Source organism: Micropterus salmoides, unplaced genomic scaffold (assembly GCF_014851395.1).
Source record: "Micropterus salmoides isolate LMB-PRFRI ecotype aquatic unplaced genomic scaffold, ASM1485139v1 Ms_hic_scaffold_4, whole genome shotgun sequence".
Lineage (NCBI taxonomy): Eukaryota > Metazoa > Chordata > Actinopteri > Centrarchiformes > Centrarchidae > Micropterus > Micropterus salmoides.
The window spans coordinates 13,974,478-13,999,994 of record NW_024043372.1 but is presented as its reverse complement, the minus strand read 5'-3'; the positions used below and the strand labels follow the sequence as shown (position 1 = coordinate 13,999,994).

The window sequence follows — 25,517 nt, the reverse complement described above, 5'->3', positions numbered from 1 at the left end:
ACTATTTGTCAATATGTCTATATTGTTTTTGTTCTTAGTGTGTATATTTGTTTTGTCTAGACTGAAGTCTGTGTCTGATTTTATTTAATTTTTATTAATGTGATTTTGTATGAGTAAGCACATCGTCAGCATTGTACAAACCAGAGTCAAATTCCTCGTGTGTGTACACATACCTGGCAATAAAGCTAATTCAGATTCTCATGATGTGCCCTGTCTCCTTGGAACTCTTTGCAAAGGACCTTCCAGTTGGAGGTGCTGGTGCCTTTTGCAGTTCAAATCCTTTTTTAAAAGTTTTTTAAGATGAATGTAAATGTTTTAAATGAGGAGGCATTAGTGTATTTATCTGCATGAAGGTGGCTTAATGTACTGGGGGGTTTTTTTGTGTACTGTTGCTGTTGCAAATATGTATAGGTAAAATGGTAGATGTTTTGATTGCATTGTTGTCGTTTCATGTCTGTACTGTCAGACTTGCTGTCCTGTTGCCTTTCTTGACCAGGGCGCCCTTGAAAAAGACATTTTATTTCAATGGGTCCTCCTCTGCTTAAATAAATGTTAAATAAAAATAAAATACAACTTTATGTCAGGAAAGGTTTCAAAGACAAAGGCAGTTGTATTAGGTAATTTTTTACTTACAAACACACTGATTGTTATAAACAGAATTTATTTAATATAAAACATTTTATACATGCTTATAACAAGCAATTGTACAAATATATGAACATAGAGTAGTCAAACACAGTATAAGGTATCACACATGTTCTACTATCTTTTGGCTAAAATGTATAGCAATATTAAAATCTAACAAAGATCTGACCTGTATTTTATGTAAAAAGAAAAAAAAAAAAACACTGAACCACAACCTTTCCTAGTTCCACAGAAACACAATGTCATCCCGAAATAAAGTCAACATAAACTTATAGTGGATCATTTTCTATTGTTTGTCCATTTTCTTATTACAAGTCTAACAAGTACAAGCTTCCCCTGAGACAATCAAGATTTTATATTTATAGTTCCTGAAGTCGACAAATTATGTGTACTGCTTTTAAACGTTAAATCTGATGGACATCATGGACATTATCATGCTGCAGGCCTCCAGGATCACTTTCCATTGTGGCCTTTCAGGTCTCTTCTTATGATGTCATTCACTGGAAAACAAGTAGGAGAGAGTACCTTTAAGATAAGATATTACTTTATTAATCCCCCGTAGGGGAAATTTAGAAATGTATCCAATTACGCTGTAAATTGACACTCAAGCAAGACAAGAAGTTCATCCTGTATTCTTAATCTACCATATGCATTATTTTTAGATTTAAATCCCCTTTGTGTAGATTATTAAAATTCTCACTGCACATGTTTTTGTTTGGGGAAAAAATAGAGACAAAACTGGTGTTGCTTTCACATGATTCCCTTTGTTAGTTTATAGCACCAGACTGTCTCTCTGAAATGCTTTTGGTTTATCAACCAGGAAGGCCCCTCAGATCCACCAGTTCTTCTCACTGTCCCACAAAGCAGAACAAAAACATGCTCCAAACTGCTGGAGCAGCATCCAGAGAAAGAGCAGCTGAAAGTATAGATGTTTTTAAATGTAAACTAAAAACCCATCTAGTCTAGCTGTTAGCTGTTGGTAGTGCTTCATAATGTTTCTACTTTCATAGAAATGCAACAAAGGTCCCTGGCTGGACCTGAACCTGGGACTTTGTGGTTTGTGGTTAAAACACCTAAGCCACCATGGTGTCCCAAGAAATGTTCTTATTTCATATACAAATCAGTCTACAATACCTGCATGTGATGAATTACATTAGTGTCTTCTAGATGTCTATTTTTTGAAGATTTATGTGCAATGGTTTCTGGGCTAATCAAGAATCTTATTCCTTGCAAAACTAAGCATGGGTGTTGCGCATGAATCTTTTGACAGAAAGAATAAAGATATGATTAATATTAAATATGATCTTCAGAATCAATAACTAGTAGAAATAATAACATTGGTTAAAATTGCTTCTGATTATTAGTAAAACATATTGTAAGTAGTTACCTAAACTTTCACTATTACTCCAGTCTGTATCAGAGACCAGAACAAAGCTTTATTCATCGGGTGTGTCTGCATGTATTTCCCATTACAACAGACTTCCTGTTCCAGTCTTACATCACAGAGTTGTAAACAGAAACTTTACCCCACAACAAACAAGGTAGCACATCACTTGTTCTCTCACTTGATAGTGGTGTTGCTTTTTTATCCTCCGTCATCCTCAAATACACCAGGAACCATAAGCAAGTTGTGTTAGATTTATTTCAGTCTCATTTATTTCAAACGAGACTGGGCATGCTCACAAAGCTTCTACAGGTGTGTGTTTGTGTGTGTGTGAGAGAGAGAGTGACACCAAAAGAGACAGGAAAGTGGATAGAAAGGCCCAAGAGAAAACCACAAGGCAGGATTTGCAAGCGTTCAGTTGCAGTGTGCTTGAATGCATTTGCAGACTGGACCACAATTTACCCATCCCCCAGGCTTCAATATGTCACTCCAAAGTTCCCCCATTCAGTTTTTTGGCAAAGCAATTAAAAGTGAGAAAGTAATTGAGTGAAGAATGAAAAAACAATAGAAATTTAAACTCAGCATACTTTCTTGCCAATCTCCGAAGTTTGCACGATTCGTGTCTGTCTTATCTTGGACAGTTACAAACAGACACACTAAGATACACAGAAAGACTGAAGTCAGAAAGATGTGAGGGACAGGGGGCGAATCAGACGCTGTTCAAAAATCTGACCAGAACTTTGTTTGAAGCATATTGAGCCGTCTAGGAAAACAGGATATAATAGTAATTAATAAACAGTAGTACTCACCATCCTCCAGGTAAGCATAAGGGAGGTTCTCTTGTTTGATGGTGACCCTCTCTGGAGCTCGTTCCTCATGGTTTCCTCTACCAGAGGCCATCTCAGTCAGAGGCTGCCCGCTAGGCTCCACTTGGCCTCCAGCGTTCCCTTGAGCTTGACCTTGGATGTATCTTGAAGGTGGAGACTTTCCCAGTGGCAGCGCTGTCTGCATAAAATGATGTCTTGACATCAAACTCTCGAATGAATCACCAACCTGAGGACCCTCGCCCAGTTTGGCCACAGGGGTTCTGGCACTGACACACTGACTGGGAATGGAAGCAGGGTGGGAAGCCATCGGGGAACCACCGAGGAGGGCAGTACCGCAGTTGCTGTAATGTTGATTTGCAGTGTGATACAGCACGGGGCCGGCTCTGGATTGGTAATAGACTGGTTGGTCGTCCAGTGGATCAGGGATTAACACGTGGGCTCTGGGGTCTACAGTGGTTAGATGGTACACTGTTGGGGAAAAATTCAAGGCTTGAAGGTTGCTGTCCTGCTCCAAATGATGGTAGAGTGACTTCATTGACAGGCCAGTCATAGACTGATTGTCTGAGTAGCTATATGAATTCAAGTGGTAGTCATCCAGTGGTTCTGCTTTAATGGCTGGAATACAAAGAGAAATATTATTTGACCCTGGAAGATGAGAGAGAAGTCAGTGTAGGTCTATCATTTGCTCACGGACAAGATTGCAAGTACAGAAAAAAGACTAATAGTACAGCCAGTACAGTGATGCTTTGAGCTAAATGCTGACATCAGCATGCCAACATACTCACAATGAAAATGCTAACATGCTGATGTTTAGCTGGCAATATTTACCAGCTTCACTTAATCCCAAGTCTTTCTTTCACGTACCCAGTATTTCCTCAAGCTGCCTCTCTATTTTGTATTTCAATTAGCAATGACTTTTGTTTCTTGAAAAAATGCTTATCAATGTGAGTAAAAGTGCATGCATTTCAGCTGTGGGTATTATATGTAGGTGAACTTGGTGAGCTTGAGCAAAAACAATATTCTCCTTTCAGAGCAAATGAGAGTTGTCCACCTACACAAAAACCTTTGTTGTGGCTGCAGTTCACTGCCAAGACTAACTTCTTGTAAAACAGCAGAACATTAGTGTAAATGAGGATCATAAAAGTGGCATCTTGTTGCTAGAAATGCCTTTTAACTGTGTTGTCTTTCTTCAGGTTGAAACATTTCTTTAATTGTAGAGTACTTAGACTTGATGACAATGTTGCTATTTCCTGTATTCTCTATTGGTCTGACTTGATTTTTTTTAACCTTTTCTTTTTCTGAGAGGAAGCCCCTCTGTTGCAGGACCGCCTTGATCACATTCGCAAAGTTAAACACATTCACACCTGGGAGCTGCCCAGTAAAACCACAGTCTGATCTGCTACGTCACCTGACCTTCTCCTGTGCTCCTATCATACAGCCACTAGAGGTTGCGGCCTAACCATAAATGTAAATATGGGATTGTAATAAGCTCTTGCCAAATCAACCTATACAGCCATTTATCTTGCGAGGGCAGGCTGGCTGGCCACTGAGCCACTGGAGAAGTTATGTTTAAGGGCCTAGGGCACCTCAGTGGTGGAAATGAGGGCAGGGAAAGCGCTGCTTTTTTTCCTTTTCCCACCCAGATTTATCCTGCTGGTCTGGGCACTGAACCGACACACGCTTGCTTCTCTAACATTCTCTGACGTGGCAGTGGTGGCCAACTAGGCAGTGTGTCACCAACCTGTTTAATGTTTGGTTGATTTCTGTCTTGCCTCTAAATGCATGTTAAGTCTGTTGCATAAAGTCATGTGTGTGAGGTTGGAGTTGATAGAGGTGAGAACAATATGTTCTCAAATCCCCAGCTCTGACTTTCCCTACTCACTCGGGGTGGGACCATTTGCCTTTCAGTTACCTGCCTGTTTCTCAAACAAACATTCAAGGGACCCCTCCTCCTTCTGTAATGCCAATGGGTAATGACAGAGATGACAGATATTTACCTATCACAGGAGTGTAGATGAAGTGCTGAGGCTGGCTGCGTTTCTTCTTCCCGTTGATGACGTAGAAGTTGACTTTGGCTGGGTGGGGTATGGCCCGCTCTCGATATGGGGGAACCTCAACAAACAGCATGTTCTAGATGGGGATTGCGACACAACAAAAAAAAAAAAAATCATGCTTCAGACAAACTGTCATGTTGAAACTGTCATGTTGAAACAAAAAGGCGTAGGCAGCCCCAAATCTGTCGCTTGTGTTTTCAGATTCAAATCAGCATCAAAATACAAATTCTTCTAATATGTTACATACAGAAGCATGCTGAGGCAGTCAGCAAAATGTAGTCATAGGTTTTGTGTTTTACTTTATATTTCAGTGTGTGTAAATTTATAACAGTGCCAGGGAATTTTGATTTCATGTTTGAATAAATCTAAAAAAAATACAAAAGTACATAATTGGTTATGTAAAATGATGCTACTGCCTTATTCCATGGGCCAGTACAGATAAGTGGAAGTTAACTCACAGTTTGTGTTTTGTCTCTGTCCACAGTTGCCTCCACTTCCCAGATTTGCTGACCATCTGAAAACAGAGAGAATATAGTGTAGTGGAAGATTAAAGTATTAGTTTTACACTTTGGGAAATACTCTTATTTGCTTTCTTGATGAGAGTTAGATTGATACCCCTCTGTTGTCTGTACAAGAAATATGAAGCTGCAGACAGCAGTCGGCTAATAAAAAAACAAAGTGTAAAAATGGGTTGTTACTGAGAGCTATGTACTAAACTGTTGGGCTTTAGAGGTGTTGGTTAGGCAGAATTTTTTACCTTTGGCAAGCTATTTCCACATTTATAGTCTTTATGCAATGCTAAGCCAACTGGCTGTAGTCTTTTATTTGCTGTGCAGATATGTATCTCTGATGTAAATATCTTGCATATCACTGCACAAACTGCCATATTGCACATATTCATTATTATTCTTTTATATCTTGTAAATATAATATTTTAATCTTTATAAGCACCAAGTCAACAAAACAAATTCCTTGTATGTGTAAACCTACTTGGCAATAAAGCTCATTCTGATTTTGATTTGTTTTGATTTTGTAATCTAACTCTTGGAAAGTGACCAAACAAGGGAATTTCTCATAATATTGAACTATTGCTTTTAAAAAGCATGTTTGATTTGGTAAAAAAATATTTATTTGTAAGAAAGTGGATTATATTAAGACTTTGTTTCATTTATAGAACAGTAGCCTATGTGAACACATTTAAGACAGACGGTGGAAAACAGGGTTCTCTTTTAAGTCTCGTTTAGTGTTTCATTCCTACCTCAGTTTTTACCTGCTGTTTCTGTTTTCTACCCACGCTTTGAAAAAAACCCAAAGCCTCTGCTCTGGGTCTGAATCTTTATCAGTCTGTCAAACCACATCCTGTTGCATAAAACCCCACACCAAGCAACAGGGAGGCTTTACATGCAGTCAACTGTACCCATCCTGCTCTCAAACCATGTACACCAACAAGTTTGTGGGGGCAGAAGGAGCAGTAATGAGGTGAGAAATTTCCATGTAGAAATAAATAAAAGTTGTCACCTCCAGTAAAACAGTACATGTTTCAACTAATTGTTCATTTTGTCGGAGATAAAAGTGGGGGCTGACGGAAGACGTATGTCACTGAAAGTTGATGTTGCCCGGGCGATATGCAAATAATCTGAAAATACAAATACTGAATGAGTAGGTGGATACGCTTGAACAGGATATTGAGAGTCCACAGTTGTATGTGTGTTGCAACAATTTTAGTCTATTTTAATCATAGAAACAATGTTGGAGTCCAAACATACACAAATAACAATCACAGGTCAACCGAACACACATTGATACCACTCTTGTTTGTATCAATCTGCTGTATGGTAAATGTGAAGCTACTGTCAGGAGCTGGTTAGCTCTGTCCATAGGTTACAAAACTACTACTACTATTTTATTTCAGTACAATATTATAATATTTTATGGCTCATCTTTAGTACCTACTTAGAGGTACAGAGATAGTTAAAATGGCTTAACATCACCTGACGAAACAACTGATCAAAAACACCTCTTCCTTACCTTGTGTCTTCTCTGAGAAAATCACTTTGGAGTCGGATGTGAAATTCTGTCCAGTAAGGACCATTTGTTGACCACCAAGTACAGAGCAACGGTCCAGGTCCTGCCTCTCGACTGCAGGGAGCTCCTGAGCTGAGCGCTGGGCTGAGGAAACAGGAAGACACAGTTGTATGAAATACCACACAGAGGTAAAAAACAAAAACAAAAATCAAGTGTAAATGTAACTTTTTGTCACAATATTTTGATAAAATATAGTATTGCAAGTAAGAAAAGTCTTAAAGTTAGTAAGTTAGTTGTTAGCAACACAGCAATAGCTATCGACAGTTTGCTAACATTAACCACCATAGCTGCCGGTCATAACAGAACAAGTAGGACTTTAGTGGTAGAACCCATGATTGTTCTGAATGAAAAGGCTGTTTTATTGCTTATAAATTCAACATTTTGGATATATCCATACTTTTAAGTAGTTTGAAAGGGCATTAAGTTTACGGATATACAGATATAAATACGGATATATACCTGCATATATCTGTAATACGGATATACAGATATAAATTAGCAGTATAAATAAATAAAGATAAAACTTGAGCCAGTGACAGGAAGCAAAATTCAGCTTATCAAGAATTAAACACTCCTTACAGCATTCAATAGCATCAGAGGCAACTTGAAGAGACTGGAAATGGCCTCCAGGTTGAGGAATGTGGACACGAAACACCAAACGCACTCGTGTGTTTTTTCGTCCAATGTCCGTCTCGCCGTTCCTCAGTTCAATGTCGGCATTTCTCAACTTCAGGATTCCTACACAGTCAATCCTGTGAAATGTAAGAAAAGACATAAAATAAAAAGTGTTCTCAAATAAGGTGAAAATGCTCAGGTACGTTATCACTTCTGTTCACACACCGTAACATTTGATAAATGTGTTTTTTGCTACTGTTTTTCAAGATCTTCAAAGGGTTTGCTGCTGTAAACAACCAGTGGCTCGTAGGTCTTTCTTGGAAAAACTCTCCTGCACACAGGAAGTAATGCATTTTACGTTTCTGTCAGCCACAACAGAAACTTGTTGGAAGTAAAAAAAAATAGAAACTTAAGCAGTAGTAGCCACCATGGATGAGGATAAAAAGGAAAGAGCAGTTAGCACAGAATCTCAAACTTTATCAACAGAAAGTCTAACTAAAACAGATGGCACAGTACAGGCGATTCACTTTAGTGTATCTCTGCATCTGTAAATCTGGGAGATGAAGCACAAAAACACTAAACAAATGACTAGAAATTGCTTGTTCACAAGACTTTTTTTTTTATCCCACTGTCTCTCTGTGCTACTCACACCACTCTCATGTGGTTCTTTGGCTCCAGAGGGATCTCCAACACTTTGGTCCCAATGATCATCCTCTCCATGCTGGGTGTGGTGACGGTCTTCCCGGTGATGCGGTGTACCTGGTAAAAGGCGTGGGGCTTCAGGACCCTCTCGTCAGCTGTTCCTATGAAGACCTGTAGCCCCAGTGGAGCTGTGCCTTGGTACCCACGAAGCTATTAAGGACAACAAAGGTGATTAAATGCATGCTTTACACTGAATTAAACTAACTACAATGCAATTAATGTCCATGGCTGCAAAGAACAAATTTACATTGCACATTAAATCTCTTTTCCCTGTCGGGATGATTTCACAGGTTACCATCTAACTGGCGTAGCAAGAACACTGCTTTGCATAGACCATTTGTGCCAGGAAAACAAACCGTAACGGCTTATTAAGTAACCCACCAAAGCAATGAATAAAGCAGAGCCATGTATCAATATTTGTAGGACATGTCAATATACCTGATTTATAACTATTGGTGTATTTTTTAGCACTTTGGAACAGAGTATGTCTTTGTGGTAGCATTGACGTGAGGCACTTTCATTCATTTGCATGGCCGTTGGCTTTACATAAACACAACATAATCCAGGAAATACCATCCACAATCTCTCCTGCTACTTTATTGTGAGATTGATCTTTCTTTCTTGCTCGGTTTTCCTTCTTTGCAAACCCCACACCCTACAGGCACAAAAAAAAAGCACCTGAACTTCCGGATGCCCTCCGTTAGATGTCTTTACAGCTCCACGGCTGCCCTCGGTCTCATAGTGAGCTCTGTGGTGAGATCTGGGCTGTTGCTGGATAAGAAGCTCATACTGACCGGACTGACTGGGCAAAGGGCACTCTAAAGACGGAAGCGGAGCCAGGGAAAGACCACTGAGGAAAAGACAAGAAAGAGAAAGACACTTAGAGGGGAAAATGTAAAGGCAGAAAGAAAAGAATATTTCAAAATGTGAAGCACTTGTACCATAATTAATATTTCATAAATTCAATTAAATAGTGTAGGCTACTTTATACATTTTTATTAGATTAACTTAATAGAAAGACATGTATTCTGTGCAAGTAATGAGAAAGGACAACAACACACCCGTATGCTACATGGTGGACTGGATGAGGTGGAGGCCACACACCAGCAGGGAGCACATAGAAGTTTTCAGACTTGACTTCGGCTCCTGCTCTGACCATCCTCTCCTGCTCAACGGTCCAGTCATACCCCTCGCCATACACACAGTCCTGTCTCTGTGCATCTCGCACCACTGTAGAAGGCAGACTAGAGCTAAGGCTGCTCAGCATCTCCTCCAGGCCCAGGGAGGAGGTCTGAGTATGGGGATGGAACTCAGTTTGGGCCTGGTGGTGGAGATAGTAGGACCCCTGGTGCTCATGGGGTGAGGGGATGGGGCTGGGGCTCCGGGAACGCTGTTTGACAGGAGTGCCCCCCTGACAAGAGTGAGCCTGGTCGTAGCCACGCTTTCCATGTGGGGAGGTAGAACGGGAGCGCTGGTGAGGAAGCGATGAGGCGGTGCGCTGGTGCTGGGGCAGCAGAAAGGTCTCGTCTGTGATGCTGTTGCGAGGCGAGGCTCCTGGAGAGGAGTGGGCAGAAGAAGTGATGCCCTGGAGGCCTGGGCCGATTTCTAAACTGGACAACCCCATGCCACAGCTGGCTCCATTAGAAGGAGAGACGCACGGCGAAGCCAAAGGAGAGTAGCTCTCTGCAGGCCAGCCTGTGGAGGAGTTACTGCTGGCAGGGCTCACACACTCCCTGTAGGCCCCCAGAGCTTTGGTTCGAGGGCTTGGCTCCAGGGTCTGGGAGCTGAGAGAGTCACCAGATGGAGTGATCTCAATCCTGGGGCTGGGAGCAGGGATGTTCCCTGGTCTTGATGCCAGCCCCAGGGCATCAAACACCGCCCCTGACAGTTGTTCTGTGGTGGGACTGTGAGAAGAGGGGTCCTGACTGGAGGCTGACTGGTTGGAGATGGAGATGTACGCGGGGTGGTGGTCGACCACAAGCAGAGGAGGCTGTTTGCTGTTCTGAAGGAGAGCACCTGAGTCATCTGTCAATGAGCAAAGTAAGAATTAATTTGTGCGCACATAACCAAAGCACCTGACTGGAACCACCTGAAATCACATAAAGAGTCCCTCCAGACATGTTTAAGACATATGAAAATACTACGAATGCAATAATAATTTGTGTCTATGAAGTTACACCTTTGCCCTCTATAAATATTCAAATATGATGAATTTTAAAGTGCTTTAAAACTATTGGATATAAAATGTCTACCACTTCACTCACACACCTTCACACAAGTGTAATTAACATACTGGACCAGTGATTGGCGCCACAATAATTGTGATGTGTTTTGCTGGCCTCACCAACAAGCCCGAGGACCCCCATTGACTCTGCCCACCCCATGGACACTTCAAGTATTGTCTCCCGATCTGACCAAATGAGCTACATTAACACACATTTTTTGGACTATTATCTCTCCACATTGCACATATTCTTAATACTTTATACTGTGAATATTTTACATATTCCATTCTTTTCATTTCACACACTGTACTGCTCTTAGAGATATATTTTACAATTTTTTCACATCTTTTAATGTAAATCTCTTTTTTTATATAGGATTTTTTATTTTCTTACTATGGAACTGTCCTAAATATCAAGACAAATTCCTCTGTAGGCTGTAGGTATCTAAAAACCATCTTGGCAATAAAACTGATTCTGATTTAACTAAATCCTCTTGTACGTCCACGTGTTAAACTCAGATTTAAGGTGAGCACAGAGAAACTTTCCCTCTTTAGCGGACCACTGTGAAAACAGCCTTCTAGTGTCAAACTACACACATGCATCATTCTGCGCAGTGAAGCTCAAACATCGAAGTGAAGCAACAAGAAGAAAAACACACCGAACACAACTATTTCTATGTATCTATTGTTTGTGCAACATAAAGAAGAGTCTAGGTGATTCCCCCCTTACTTAATGACAGTGAAAGAGGATTATTACAGTATAACATTAGTACCTGACAGCTAAATATTTACTGATGGATATCTTAAGACTAATCCTAAACTTTAACGCTGCTAAATACAAACTCAACACATACCCACAATTTTTTACCCTAATAAAATAGCCTACTGAGAAAAGATGATGTAATTGAAATGAGATATTATGTTAAGTCTCAGAATAACTTCTGCGTACGCACCTTTATCACAGCCGACAGGGAAATCGTCTCCAGGTGGATTATACAGAAACAGGTCGGAAAAGTCCAACTCCTCCTGACTTATGTCTTGACCCAAACCCTCGGTGAGCTCCAGGCCTCCAGAAGTCATCTCCAGCTGTGATTATTTCAATTATTTCTTTCGTGAACTAGCCTATAGCCTTTTAATAACGTTCACACTCGCCAACTAAATTAAGTTTTCTGCATAAGCTAAATAATTAAAGAAACCCGAGGATGTTACAGTTATTGAAAGATACGTTTAAAACATTGGCAGCTGCTCAAATAAAACACGCTGCACCGCGACCTGAAAAAAAAAATCGAGCGGCGACAGACGCTTCCTGTCACTGCTGATGGTGACAAGCAGACAGTGTGTGTTTGCGTGCAACTCCGCGCAACCTCCAAACAGGCCCCATTTCCTCTTGTGTGAGTCACAGTGTACCTATAATGAAATATAAAGGGAAGCAATAGCCTATATACTTCAGTACGTTCTCTACTGTAATACTATGATTGTAGTTTTTTAGTTTCAATGTTTTCTTTCTTCTTCTACTGTATCTGTTGTGTCTCTGTTGGAGACATTGTCGGAGTGATGCTGCATACGATTGCCTTTACAGGAATAAAGTTGCATTGAATTGAATTGAGGTAAATAAAATTTCAGTAGGATGTATTTAGAAATAAAAAAAAAAATAAACATACAGTGAAACATTACAATAAAGCTGAGTAAATATAAATCAAATAAACACTACACAGAACTATTGAGTAGATACAAGTAGGTGAAAAGAAATAGGTGTACATATAAATATATATAAAAAACTATGACTAACAAAAACAGTGCCTATACAAGTCAAGTTTTTGTGAAAGCAGCTTTTGGCCACAGAGCGGCAGTATTGTACAACTCCCATTCAGCCGCTGTTATTTAAAGGGTCAGTTAAATGTGGATCACTTTTAAGATATCACCTCTTTTGTTATTTGCAGAAACTAGTTCGTGGTTTAGAGGTCTCTGCCTCTACACCATTAGGTGATTGAGCAGCCACCTTCAGTACTGTGGTGTCTGAACAATAATGCTGCGATGATGTGTTGAGAAGAAATCCGCTTGACACTGTTCTTGATCATAAAAGTTTATTACATTAAGGAGTTCAGCATCAATTACAAGCTCTGCAGCAGCTTGGAGAGTGACCCAGCCCGATGGCCACTCTGTCTTTCTGTACATCAAACATAGCTTATATAGGATATGTGTAGGTATCTGTTAGGTACCATAAAAGGGTCTGAGTCTGCAAAATAAAGCTCCAACCCATAGAAGGGTACAGTACTATTCTGAGGTAACAAAACAAGGGGTCAGAGGTCAAATTCTATAGAAGGGTTCATGAGTCAAATGCACATATATTGTACACAACAGTACTTTACACATTCTAATAATATTTTAAACAATATTTCATTTAAGTCATTAAATGGGCCTAATGTGTTTTTCTGCAACCCTGCGCTTGCAATTTGAAATGGTTTCTTCCACCATATTAAGGTCTTATTATGGAGATGCATCTTTACCCAAGTGTCTCTCTTAGCACACTAATTGTATGTGAAACAGAAAACTGAATATACTTGCATGTGGCTCTATGGCTTGGTGGTTAGAGCACTTGTCTTGCAAACAGGGCCATGAGTTCAATTCTCACTAGGACCTGTGATTTGCTATAACATATGTCTCTTCTTCTGGACATGACTGTGAAGCAGAGGAATTTTAAACTCTTCTGACCTGTTCATGTGCTGATGTCGCCTGAGGTCACGCATGAGTCTTCAGGTCACATGGCAGTCATGTAAGAGTCATCAGAGTCCCATGAATCAAGGTGTGCATTGGTGTGAAACTTGCAGGGGGAGCTGTCAGGACAACGTGAGCAAGTGCTGTTGCTTGTGTCTTCATCCATTAGTGCTACCTGTCCAAAATGTGCACACTGCTGTCCTCAAAGGAGCATTCCTTGTCCTTAAGAATGAGGTAGACCAAGTAGTGGTGGAAGAAGTACTCAGATCTTTTACATAAGTAAAAGTCCCAGGACCTCAATGTAAATTTAGTCTATTACAAGAAAAAGTTTTGCAAGTAAACATACAGATGGATTCTCAGCAAAATATGCACAAAGTATCAAACATAAACATGCTTGTTCTGCAGAAAAAATACCTCTGGGAGTTACATAGTATCATAGATTGTTAACATCGATGCATCATTGTGTAAGCAGCATTTTTTTTTTGTTGTAGCTGGTCAAGGCAGATCTGGTTTTAACTGTTGCTAACCAGCAGGAGATGATTAATTGTGTTGGAGAGGGAAAAAAAAGTTCTGTGACACAAATCTGTATTCATTTATTTTAAAGTTTTCTCCAATCTTTTACTATTTTGTGAAATAAAATTTACAGTAAATAGAGTTATACCTCTCTGTGCCTTAAATTGTTATTTGAAGGAAACCATCTGATAAGTTTAGAGGGGAACAACTTCAACTAAACCACTGGTTCAACACATGTATACATGTACCAGTTTAATCGAAAATGCTTGATTTGTACCATGTATTTTGTGTCAAATATTAATATAATAAGTAATTATTAACTACACCTGTCAAATAAATGCAATATATTTTCATAATTTCCATACAGTATATTTTTAAATTATATAAATTGTTAAAGAAGAAAATGTGCTTTCACAATTCCCCTTCTGTCTTTTTTTTTCATTTTTAGTTTAGTTGTACTTTCCATTCCAAGTATAGTAACATGATGTATAAGCTCCTAACCTCATAACTCACTTTCTTAACATAAGTAATCCTGTTAACTTCAGCATACAGTAACAGTGGACAAAGATATTGTGTAACACAAGATTGTGATTGTAGGATTAGGTCAGTGAAGTAAAACACATATTAACAGTGATTATGAACCAAGGGTAATAGATTAGATATAGCAGATATTGATTTAAAAAACACTGGCCTGGAAGAGCTCATTTGGATCCACACATTTTATATACCATATATCTCTTTATTTGTCATCACCACCCACTTGAAGTACAGTACAGGCAACATCTGCAAGATAATTTTACTACCAAAGTTGTAGATTACACATTGTTATTATACTCTCAGTCTTTATCACACCGATTGGGTTAAACACAGAGAATAAATGTTGATAAAGGAAGATTTGCTCCTTGCAGCATTTCCTGTGATCCTGTGTGCATTCATATTTATACTTTAATGAAAGTACTAGCAGTAAAATATAATTAAAGCATGTGCAATGTTATATTACTTTATATCTGTGGATTATTATTACTGATGATTGTGTTAGCAGTATTTTAATATTATAGCTGATTGCTGATTGTAAGTTGATCTTGCAACTATTTTAATGATCGACTAATTGTTAAAGTTACAATAAAAGCAAAAATGACAAATATTTCCCAGTTTCTCAAATGTGATGATTTGATGGTTTTCTTTGCCATGAGTCATGGTAAACCTGATAATGTTGGCTTTTGGAGTGTTGGTCTGATAAAATAAGCAATTTGATGACACTTCTGCTCTGGGAAAATAGTCTGGGAAAATAATCGTTATTTCAAGCCCTATTTTTAATGTAAATGTGAAAAGAAATGGTAAATGGCTGCATTTATATGGCACTTTTATCCATAGTGCTTTACAATTTGCCTCTTATTCATCCAAAGCGCCCAAAGACCCTCCAACAGCAGCAAATGGGGATCGAACAGCCAACTCTGTGATCGAGATTGATAAAATACTTTTCCCCTTTTATTCTACAGCAACATGTCTTTCTTCTTTCTTGTTTCAGAAGACACAGATACCGTTTTCTGGAAAATTCCCGAAACTCACAATGACCTGTGACGACGGGGTCAAAGTAGACATCTCTTCATTTTAAGGAGTCACAAGCCAACAAGACTGGGAAGCTCTGATCAACACAAAAACTTTTGCTAAACACATATGGCTACTCAGCTTTTTTGAAAGTATTGAACTGAAAGTTTTTCTTCATCTGAAAAGGATTTAGATTTATTTGATGTGAAAATGCCTGGATTAGCTAGAATTAGCCTATAATGATTTAAAACCAGTATTGAGGCAAATTGTAAAAAAAACAGAGTTTGAACCCATGACCTTTTTGCTGTGAGGTGACAGTGCTAACCACTTCACCACCACACCACACCACACCACACCACACCACCCTCCAAAGAAAACAGAGCTTGCCAAATAAAGAAAAAAGAAACATGCACACCCACTTAGCTATGAAAACCAAGGATTTTAATACTTACTTAGCTCTGTTCCTCAAGCTGTAAAAACTCCAAATCACTCATAGACTTTAATACCAAGTATTGGCAGTGCACCAGATGAAAAATAAACTCAAACACGGCTTCAATACATTTATTAATGTATTTAATTTCAGTGAATAAAATATGCCTCTACATAAAACAATGTAAAATATTACAATATTATAATTGCACTTTATATACACTAAGAAAAATAAACATATGTAAACATATATAAGCATTATATATATATATATTAGTTTGAAATCAGGACAATAAGTTATCAAAGAAGGAAAAACAAAGTAATAGTTTGACATTTACATACACATGTCTGAGGTGAGAACACTACATTAACAATTGAGGACAGCTGCCTTGGTACAACATTCAATTTGTACATAACTAGTATTTTGGTCAGTCATAAGTAATAGTTTTAAATAAGTTTGAGGTACTTTGGCATGATTACACGTATAATATTTTTTGTGACTTTTTCTTTCTATTTACAGAGCAGCAATACAGGGAGTCACTGGACCATCAGGGCTATGGTAACAGAGGTAACATCTTTCTGTCACAACATCCAGAAGACAATATGAAACCTGAGAGGGGAGGGAAAGAAGAAATCATTCATTAGTGTGAGTTCAAGTCTTGATGTGATTTTGTAGTTATAACGAGAAAGCTAAATAAAACTCAAATTCCTCAATGAAAGAAATATAAGACTTAGTATATAAGCAATAGTTTGACACTTTGGGTGAAACTGATACCACGCTAAACTGATACCATTCTCATGTCAACTGGCAACTGGCTATATCTTCAAATTTAACCGAAAAATTGTGTTGAGTGGTGCCAATCTTCTCATCTAACTTTTGGCAAAGTGTTAAAGTTTTGTTTTCAAAAAAGCAAAAATGGAGAGCCAAGTTTTCTTCTCACCTCATCTCTTAATGAAGGCAACAGGCAGTTCTCTGTTGGGAACCAAAAGTCCTGAATGGATGACGTCGAGTGGCTCATTATCTGTTGCTACAATCTCATAGTCTCTGACCAACTGTGAGAAAGAAAAGCATAGTTGAATTTAATCAGACAGTTCAAGCTTTAGGAGAGTCCTGTGACAGAACAGAATCAGCAGGTAGTGATACGATGTCCCAGTTTGACCTACCCACTTGTAAACTGCTTTCATGTGACTGATATTTGATTGAGTTTATAAAGAGAACTGATCTTTGTTTGATCTTACCCAGCACATGGCCAGCTGCAGCTGCAGCTCTGCCAGCCGGCGGCCGATGCACATCCTCTTTCCGATGCCGAAGGGAACGTGGGCAAATGGGTTGATGGTGCCATGCTCCCGCAGCCAGCGCTCAGGTTTGAACTGCTTCCCGTTGTCGAAGTACTCCTCATTGGAGCCCAGTGCGTGGCTGTTTATCATCAAAACTGTCTGCAAATGAATGAAAATAGCAATTGAAGCATAAGGATTTTTGATCACTGAAAGTAGCTGAGTTTTTACTACTTGATAAAGAGAAATAAATTAGATAGTGCAGTAGATTACAAGAGTAAAGTCCAATAAAGACCTTTTTACTGTAAATCTGATCTATCCATGCAGTTTGCTGAGTTGCACAGCAAAGTTGCTCCAGAGTTTGTACAGTATTTTACAGTAGTTTTTGTAATACGCAGACATCAGTCAAATGTAAATTAATACAAGAATGTAATCTGCTCATGTCAGGTGTCTGGTAAAGAGATGTAAGCCACTTACTCCTTTGGGAATAGCATAATCTCCCAACACAGTGTCTTTGTCCAGGGTTCTGCTGGTGAATGGGACCGATGGCGATAACCTGTAAGAATTTGAAGAAAAAAAATATGGGAATATTGTCTCAGTGAAGTTATATTATAGCATGAGACACATGTCTGAGCTGTTTAGTGGGAGCTAAATGTAGTCTGATGTTTTTCACAGTGAGGTATGAGGTAAAATGTAATCTCCAGTCAGAGCTCTTATACATTCCCTGGGTGATGTGGTTACGGTATTAGCTTTAAATAACATGTTCGACAACTTGTGACTGCACGACATGAAAGGAAAAAGTGGACCGCATAGGGGGTTAGGAAGTGATTTGAACGTGACCACACAGTAGATGTTAAGCTGGGAACACTGGCTGTTGCTGGTCATTACACCATATCTCAGGAAGCTTATTTTTGAGGCGGTCATGTGTGTGTGTTTTGCCTCTTAATCTCCGTGGTACTGGGTGAAATCATGATGCAGCCAGTGAGTCTGATTGGAAACTGCGAACTGTTTAGAAAAATCAAATTTATCGGTAGCTGTTATGTCATGTCGTGTATAGCTACAACCATTTTAACTTGATCATGAGCTGTAGAATTGGACATATACAGTTTTTGCAAGCCACTCCAGTCTTGTAACTACTAGCAGCCAGGAGCTTTCTGTATAGCTTTTTTCCACACTGTTGTACTGTACCTCATAGACTCCTTGAGGCAGGCCTTGAGGTAGGGCATGCTCTTGATGTGCTCTCCACATGGGTCCTGGTCGGGAGGCACAACCTCTCTAATCTCCTCCAACAGCTTCCTCTGGGCTCCGGGGTTACGTGACAGGTTGAAAATAGCCCACAGCATACTGTTAGCGGTCTGAGAAACGTAAACACAGCGCGTGAGAGAGAGAGAGAGTGAGAAGCAGAGAGGAAAAGAGGGAAGGAGTCAGAGAGGAGATGTTACTAAGTGAGGCAGCTACTCTAAGTGCATTCCTCTGTGGGGTCCTGAAAGGAGCTGAGGAATGTTTGGGGTTCCTCAAAGGCTCCTCAGTTACATCCACATCACATTCATTTTCCACTTTGAAGCACTGTAACTGTAGAACCGGTTTGTTATAGAGGCTGAACTGATTTTTTTTTTCTTTCCCTACTAGGCGAAAGGTAAAATATTTAAAAGGTTAACCTGTGTTCATAACTAATGGGGGGATAATCTCTGTTTTCTTTAAGAGCATAAAGCCTAAATAAACAAACTGCTGTAATAATCAGAAATAGCTTTCAAGGAATAATTTCAGATATGGGGAAATATGTTTATTTGTATTTGTATCTGTCTAGTAGCTATTAGGCTACAGCCAGCAGTCGGTTAGCTTAGCTTAGCATAAACCCTGGAAACAAGGGGATACAGCTAGCCTGGTTCCGTCCAAAGATTAAGCTCACTAATGTTATAGTTCGCAGCTCGTACAAAACTTTATAAAAGTAAAAATGTCAGGTTATGGTTGCAGTAATCATAACTGTAAGATTTCCAAAAATAACTTGTTAATTAGTGAGCTGAATATGTGCTGGAAGGTGGATTTTGTTACCTTTGTTAAGTGTTAACAGAGCCAGGCTAGCTGTTTTTTTATGCTAAGCTACGCTTAACTGGCTGCTGGCTGTGGCTTCATATTGAACAGACCCATATGAGAGTGATATCGATCTTGCCATCTAACTCTCGGCAAGAAAGCTATTAAGCTTATTTACCAAAAATGTCAAACTACTCCCGTAAACCAAAAAATTTAACTTTGTAGTACAAAATTTTGCTCACCGTCTCAACTCCTCCAATCTGCAGCTCTGTGATGGCTGCGTACAGCTCCTTCTTTGAGAGACAGCTTTGGTGTAAGATGTCTCCGATTAAGTCATCAGGAGCTCTGACGGCGTTCCTCTTCAGCTTTTTGTCTATGTAGACTTTGGCTGAGGAAACACAAAGCAGCAAAGGTGTAATCATACATACATATGAGGTTTAATGCCATTTAGCAGTATTTTTTAACATTCTGTACTCTTCAGTGTTTAGGTTTAAGTTATCTGTCACGTTCCTGACCGCTGTTCCTCTTAGTCTGGAAATTCACAACAATATTTGCGAAGCACAGGTAATTTTCTGTGACATTTATATTAAATAATATTACATTTTTAACTGATGCACCTGCCATGAGGAATCTGATGGGCTACAGTAAATTAGTAGACAAAGCCGAGTGACCAATTAGTGGATTGACTAAATATGAATCTGCAATTTATATGATTGATTGTTTAAGTCATACATCAATTAAAAGTGTTTGCTGGGTCCAGCTTCTCCAATGTGAGAATATGCTGCATTTCTCTGCTTTACATTATTGTACAGATTAGGAAGATATTTGAGTTTTGACTGTTTTCAGTTTTCATCTTGGACTCGCAGACATTTTCTGACATTTTATAGATCGACTAATATGATCTCACCTATGTTGTACTGTCTATGATCTGGATTAAGTTATTCAGCATTCAGGATTCACAATTTAAGTCCCTTTCTTTGGGTCTATATTGTGTATGATTTATGCATTAGATTGTGTATGAGCATGGCTAGTTGCAGTGTTTACATTTCATGATAAAAGAAAAAAACAGCAGGCACATAATGAGTGAAATTTAATTTGTCTGATGTTTTGTCCTTACATGACATCATATCCATGATCTGAATCTTGTGAGACTGTGAGGCACCAGTGACTAACTTTATATCTGACTGATGGTTCGCTGCCACTAAAAATACTCTACATAAATAATAAAACAATCTCACTTGCTCTCACACAGCTGCTTTGTTCTTGTGAAGATTGCCACCAAATGTCAGGAAAGTGCATGTTTATGTGCGTGTTTTTTGAGAGGTTGTAATGAGCAACATTCTCATAAACAGTACAAGCAGCATCATCTTCTCCCTCCCTCTAACCCCCCCCCCCCCCCCCCCCCCCAAACCTCCTGCTACTACAAATATTTGGCAGATTTCTCCCTCTTAGGTCATGTGGTTTACTACAACTCTGTACGCATGAGTGCCAAGTACACATAAAACACTGAGGCGCCCACTTCAAACCTGCCCCTCCCTCTGTTCTTTTCTGTCTGTTGTCTAACTGGAACTGAGCTCATACTGGTTCACGGAGAAATGGACAAACTGTACCAAAACTTTTTGAAATGTTAAGTAACCTGTGGAGGAAGGGGGATTGTATTTGTGCCATTGGGTGGTGTAGTAGCCTAATCATTTGTGTCTGTGTCTGTGTGTGTTTTTGTTCTGTTTTTTACAGCCATGTTTTTCACCTGTGCTGAAAATGCGGTCCCATGCTGCTGTGTGGTCCTGCCACGTTTTGGTGTTGAGGCTCTTGTGTAGCTCCACCGGTGTGACCATCATCATGCCAAACGTGCTCATCATCTACAGAGAAAGACAAAGAGGTTGTGATATCTAATCACCCCCACTGAAAATATTTGATGCAATCTCTTTTGAGGTCGAGGTTGTGTTTGTTCCTGCACCCATTGCCCTGTGAGACCTTTTGTGAGCCTGCACTTTTTATCTCTTGACTGTGGGTGATAGTGGTTACAGTGAATACAGTGAGACACTGAAATGCTGCATCAGAGGCTGCAGTTCAGCTGATGAACCTGATGAACTAAAATGTTTCATTCGGAATAATAGCAGGCGTACTCACTGTTTTCACGGCTGTGATGAAGTTCATGGCTTCCTCGTTGACTTTCTCTTGCAGCAGACCAAACCTCTTATCATAGAGGACTAGGCAAATGGCTGAATGATAAAGAAAAGTAGAGAATGAGATTCAGAGGTTCAGAAATAACATTTCATTTAAATAGAATTTTTTTTTTTTTTTACATGATAATACATACTTGTAGATATCATGTACTGATACATTTTTGAAAGTTAAAATAACATGGCATGTGTATGTAACAATTTTAAAATAGATAGGATACATCCATAATTGTAGAGCAGCATGAATAGTTAATTGTTGATGTTTTATGTGTTCAAATGCAAACCTAGTAGGCTATCTTTGGTTTTCGATGACAGAGGTTTTAGACAATTATTATTTTCTACATTTTACAGACTAAACAATAGGATCGAGAAAATGACTAATAAGCAGCTTCATTGATAATGACAATTATTCTTTCTTGCAGCCCAAATGAATAACTGAACAAAAACAATTGAACTTACTCTCAAACGACCATTTATTCAGTTCGAAGTACAAGTCTTCAATCTTTCCGTTGACGTTCATTTGTCCAATTCTGCCAACAAAGTCTTCCAACACCTGTGTATACACCAGAAGCTGTCAGTCGATCACAGTCAACCAAATATAAATCGCTGTAAAGACTATGATTTATTTTTTGAAGGAGGCCTATCTGAACCTTACCTGATTTATTTTGCGATCAAGCTTCACAACCTCTGTCGGCTTCATGAGTTTCTGCTGAAAAGCGCTCCTCACTCTCTGCCAGTCTTTCCCCTCCCTACAAATCAACAGTTTGAATTCCCACGCAGTGCGCTTTCATATAAAATATTTGAGGAGTTACAGACATTTCCTTTCTGAATAGAAGAAGAAATCGAAAGCATACTTACAGAATAAGGAGTCCGTACGCCTCGTCTCTCATGTCTCTGTAAGCTGTCCAGGGTTTGATCTCCAGTCTCTGAGGGTAATTTCCCTCCTTCCTATATAGCGCCTCCAGCAAGCAAGGTGCGCCAATGTGCACCGACTCAAAAGAGCCCAGCTTCAACCGGAAAATCTTGCCGAATTTCTTGTGATAATCAACCTATAATAGATTTAAAGAGTCATTGATCAGTCAGGGAAATCAAATTTGAACTGAAGTAGCCTAGATGTTACACATGTTTTTTTATTCGTTAAAAAACATTTTTGTTGGCTGAAACAAATGGGCTGTATTCTCTTAAAAAATATACAACTACAGAACTAGTTAGTAATTTTACTGTACCAGTGCCTCGTGTTGTCTTGTCAGACCTCCTTTCCGGAGAAGTTCAACCAGACTGCCGACAAGGGGCCAGTTTGTGGGTCCGGGGATCGCGTCCAGGCTGTGCGCTCTGGAGGAAGCATGAGGGCACCGCGCAGCCTCCACAGCATCCTTCTCCTCCAGGACGCACACTGAGGATGTTGGTTTTAAGTGCTGCAGCCCCACCGACTTCTTTTTCAGCAACTCAACAATCTGAGGAACTTTTTGGATCTGCGCCCTCATCCTTAAATTTGTCTTTGTTTTGTTTTTAACGCGAAATACTGTATTATTTCAGAGCAGCTCTTCTTTGTTGGCTTGGGGATTTCTCGTTTCTTGGAAGTGTCACACCTTCACACCATTATATACCCTGACAGTGTTTATTCCTGCCTTGCACAGAACCAATCAGGGGCCGGTCCTGCATGGTGTGGCCGTCGAGCCCACCATTCATTTATGGATCCACGTTGGGAGGATGTATGACCCCAGAAAGACCGAGGAAGTGCCCGTGCCCCCCCGCCCCCCATTATAAATAAACACACTGGCCACATCGGAGGTGATGCGGTTCGCTTGAACCGTGTTTCAGAGGGACCTGCGATTGGAAGGAACCGAAACTTTGGCAAAGCAAATACTACTGCCACACTTCTGCACCATGGGCAAATATTTGACAGATTGCAGGTAGTGTGTGTGTTTGCTTTGTTTGTGTTTTGGAGTGTGTGTTCTTTGTACAGGGGTGAAGGGGGGTAACTGGGCATTTTCAGTGCAATTCTCGTTTTGGATATTTAATAGGCTAAAATTACACATTTAAACATATTAAAAGCCATCTAATATACATACAAATAAGTTAGTTTGAGTTGCAGAAATATTAAGAGTCCTCTCAAACATGGTAATCCTCAGAAACATGGTATTCAACTCAAAGGTTTTCATATCTTTCTGCCTAATGTTAAAATCTAATTTGGATTTTCCAAACTGTTCCAGCTTTTGCAACAGTGCAACTATTTCTCTATTTCAAGTAAAGCTAACACAAAGTATGCAGGTATATAGCATATAAGTCGAAAAGCTGCGAATTTCATCAATTGATCAATTTTTGTAATCAATAATTTGATAAGGCTTTTGTTTATGATGATTGGTTTACCTGCGGTGAAACCGCCTCTCTCCCTGCTCTCATACACACACACACATACACAGACATCTTTTTACCTCTACTCCTGTGGGGACATCTCATTGAGTTAATGCATATCCTAGCCCCTTACCATGCCAACCAGCTCCATACCTTACCATAACCCTTACCCCTAACTATAAGATAATTGTAACATGAATCCTAAAACCGAGTCTTAATCCTTACAAAGCAGTCTCTACCCTTGGGGACCTCAATATTTGACCCCACATGAGTGACACAAGTCCCCACCTGTTAAGCCCTGGACATACTTGCTTTTACGCGTTCACGTACACAAGATGGCTGCCATGCGTCTCCTGCGTTCCTTTGGAGCGTAAGTTGTTCACGTCCCCAGAAATTAATCCTACGCGTCTGCAAGATGCAATGTCGACCTGACAGGTCAGCAGAAATCTCCCGTTCCACACACCAGCCCAGGTAGTGCCAGTATGCAGTTGGTTTTCCAACTGCCATTAAACGCGAAAGAAAAAGGTCAGCAGCAGACTTAAAAAAGGGTATTTATGGCGGGATGTTTACAATAAAACTCCTGGAGCTAGGCCCAGACATTGAGGACTCGGGATTTTATTTCAAGACCAGTCAAGACCATAACTTTGGGAATATCAATAAATTGCTTATTCATTGTCTGATTTATATGTTAACACCCTAGCTTTGATTGAATGTAAAACTAATTGCTTCAAATGCAACCAATAACCCTAATTAAAAATGTGTTGTTACTGTTAATGACTGTCCCCACTCCCTGTGATGGTAAACATGGAAAAGGAGTGTTGAATAAAGATGCTTACGTTGATTTCAGCTTAGTGTTTTTATGTGGGAGTTTTAATGGGAATGTGGATCTTTCAGATCAATTTGAGAAGTGTCTTGGTCTCGACATGGTCTTAGCCCCTAAAAGTCTTGGTCTTTTCTTGGTCTCGTTAAACTCTGGTCTTGGTCTTGACTTGGTCTCAGTTTGGGCGGTCTTGACTATAACACTAACATACACACAGAAACCCACCTCAGAGCTAGCATGACTTAAATAACTTGTGCAAGAGCTCCGTGTTGTTATCCTGTAAAAGTGCTTATTCACAGTCTCTCAGGTGGCATCAGAACAACCTTGAACATTGACTGCCTCCCCAAGTAAAACACACACACACATCGATCTACTGATCAATTGTTGTTCCTACTCTCACCTATGGTGATGAAGGCTGGGTCATGACAGAACTGAAAGAACTAGATCGCAGGTGCAAGTGGCCAAAATGTTTTTTTTCAGGAGGCAGGCAGGCTTCTCCCTTAGAGATAGGGTGAGAAGCCAAGTCATCTACTTGGAACTCGGAGTAGAGCCGCTGCGCCTTTGCATCAAAAGGAGCCAGTTGAGGTGGTTTGGGTTCCAAAGACGTCCAGCTGAGAGGAAGCCTTGGGGATGAGCCAGGACTAGGTAAAGAGAATATTTCTCACGCGCCACGGGATCCCCCAGTCAGAGCTGGTTAATGTGGCTCGAGAAAGGGAGGTTTGGGGTCCCCTGCTGGAGCTGCTGACCCCACGTCCCGACCCTATATAGTATATAATAGTTAGATAAAAGAGAAATAAAGTTTTGATTAGTGAGCATCAGAGGTGCTGGTAGGCAGACTTTGTTATCTTGAACAAAGGCAGGCTAGCTGTTTCTGTCTGTTTCTAGTCTTTATGTTAAGTTAAGCCAACTGACTGCTGGTAGACTCATATTTACTGTGTGACATCGAACTTTCAGTAAAAATGTAAATAAGCATATTTCCCAAAATGTCAAACTATTCTTTAAAGAATAATTTATAAAGTTGGGAGACTTCATAGAAGTTTGCCCAAAATTGATGAGGCACAGACTAAAATATCCTGTTAGTCCTTACAGGTCAAACTTCAAACACACTGAAT

At 39.7% G+C, this 25,517-nt stretch overlaps 2 protein-coding genes across 2 annotated transcripts; both read right to left on the bottom strand.

Moving 5' to 3' along the window:
- Positions 1–644: 644 nt before the first annotated feature.
- LOC119886614 (nuclear factor of activated T-cells, cytoplasmic 2-like) lies at positions 645–11,863 on the bottom strand. Its single transcript, XM_038697465.1, has 10 exons — positions 11,490–11,863; positions 9,374–10,337; positions 8,991–9,162; positions 8,260–8,462; positions 7,575–7,747; positions 6,939–7,079; positions 5,369–5,424; positions 4,854–4,986; positions 2,839–3,471; positions 645–1,145 (listed from the first exon to the last, which is right to left on the bottom strand). The coding sequence occupies exons 1-10, from the start codon at positions 11,614–11,616 to the stop codon at positions 1,099–1,101; spliced, it is 2,649 nt and encodes an 882-aa protein (XP_038553393.1). The 5' UTR covers positions 11,617–11,863; the 3' UTR covers positions 645–1,098.
- A 3,994-nt stretch (positions 11,864–15,857) lies between these two features.
- LOC119885885 (1,25-dihydroxyvitamin D(3) 24-hydroxylase, mitochondrial) lies at positions 15,858–22,871 on the bottom strand. Its single transcript, XM_038696197.1, has 12 exons — positions 22,457–22,871; positions 22,089–22,279; positions 21,886–21,979; positions 21,690–21,783; positions 21,178–21,269; positions 20,795–20,906; positions 19,290–19,435; positions 18,205–18,371; positions 17,494–17,572; positions 16,981–17,178; positions 16,683–16,794; positions 15,858–16,351 (listed from the first exon to the last, which is right to left on the bottom strand). The coding sequence occupies exons 1-11, from the start codon at positions 22,712–22,714 to the stop codon at positions 16,684–16,686; spliced, it is 1,542 nt and encodes a 513-aa protein (XP_038552125.1). The 5' UTR covers positions 22,715–22,871; the 3' UTR covers positions 15,858–16,351; position 16,683.
- Between the last annotated feature and the right edge of the window lie 2,646 nt (positions 22,872–25,517).

Coding starts and splice junctions, on each gene's coding strand:
- LOC119886614 (XM_038697465.1), bottom strand. CDS start 11,616: ATGACTTCTGGAGGCCTGGAGCTCACCGAGGGTTTGGGTCAAGACATA. Junction 4,987..5,368: donor ACAGAGACAAAACACAAACT/GTGAGTTAACTT, acceptor ATCCCCATCTAG/AACATGCTGTTTGTTGAGGT. Junction 1,146..2,838: donor TTATGCTTACCTGGAGGATG/GTGAGTACTACT, acceptor CTTGTTTTCCAG/TGAATGACATCATAAGAAGA.
- LOC119885885 (XM_038696197.1), bottom strand. CDS start 22,714: ATGAGGGCGCAGATCCAAAAAGTTCCTCAGATTGTTGAGTTGCTGAAA. Junction 17,573..18,204: donor TGCCTCAAGGAGTCTATGAG/GTACAGTACAAC, acceptor AAATTCTTACAG/GTTATCGCCATCGGTCCCAT. Junction 17,179..17,493: donor ATTATGCTATTCCCAAAGGA/GTAAGTGGCTTA, acceptor ATTCATTTGCAG/ACAGTTTTGATGATAAACAG.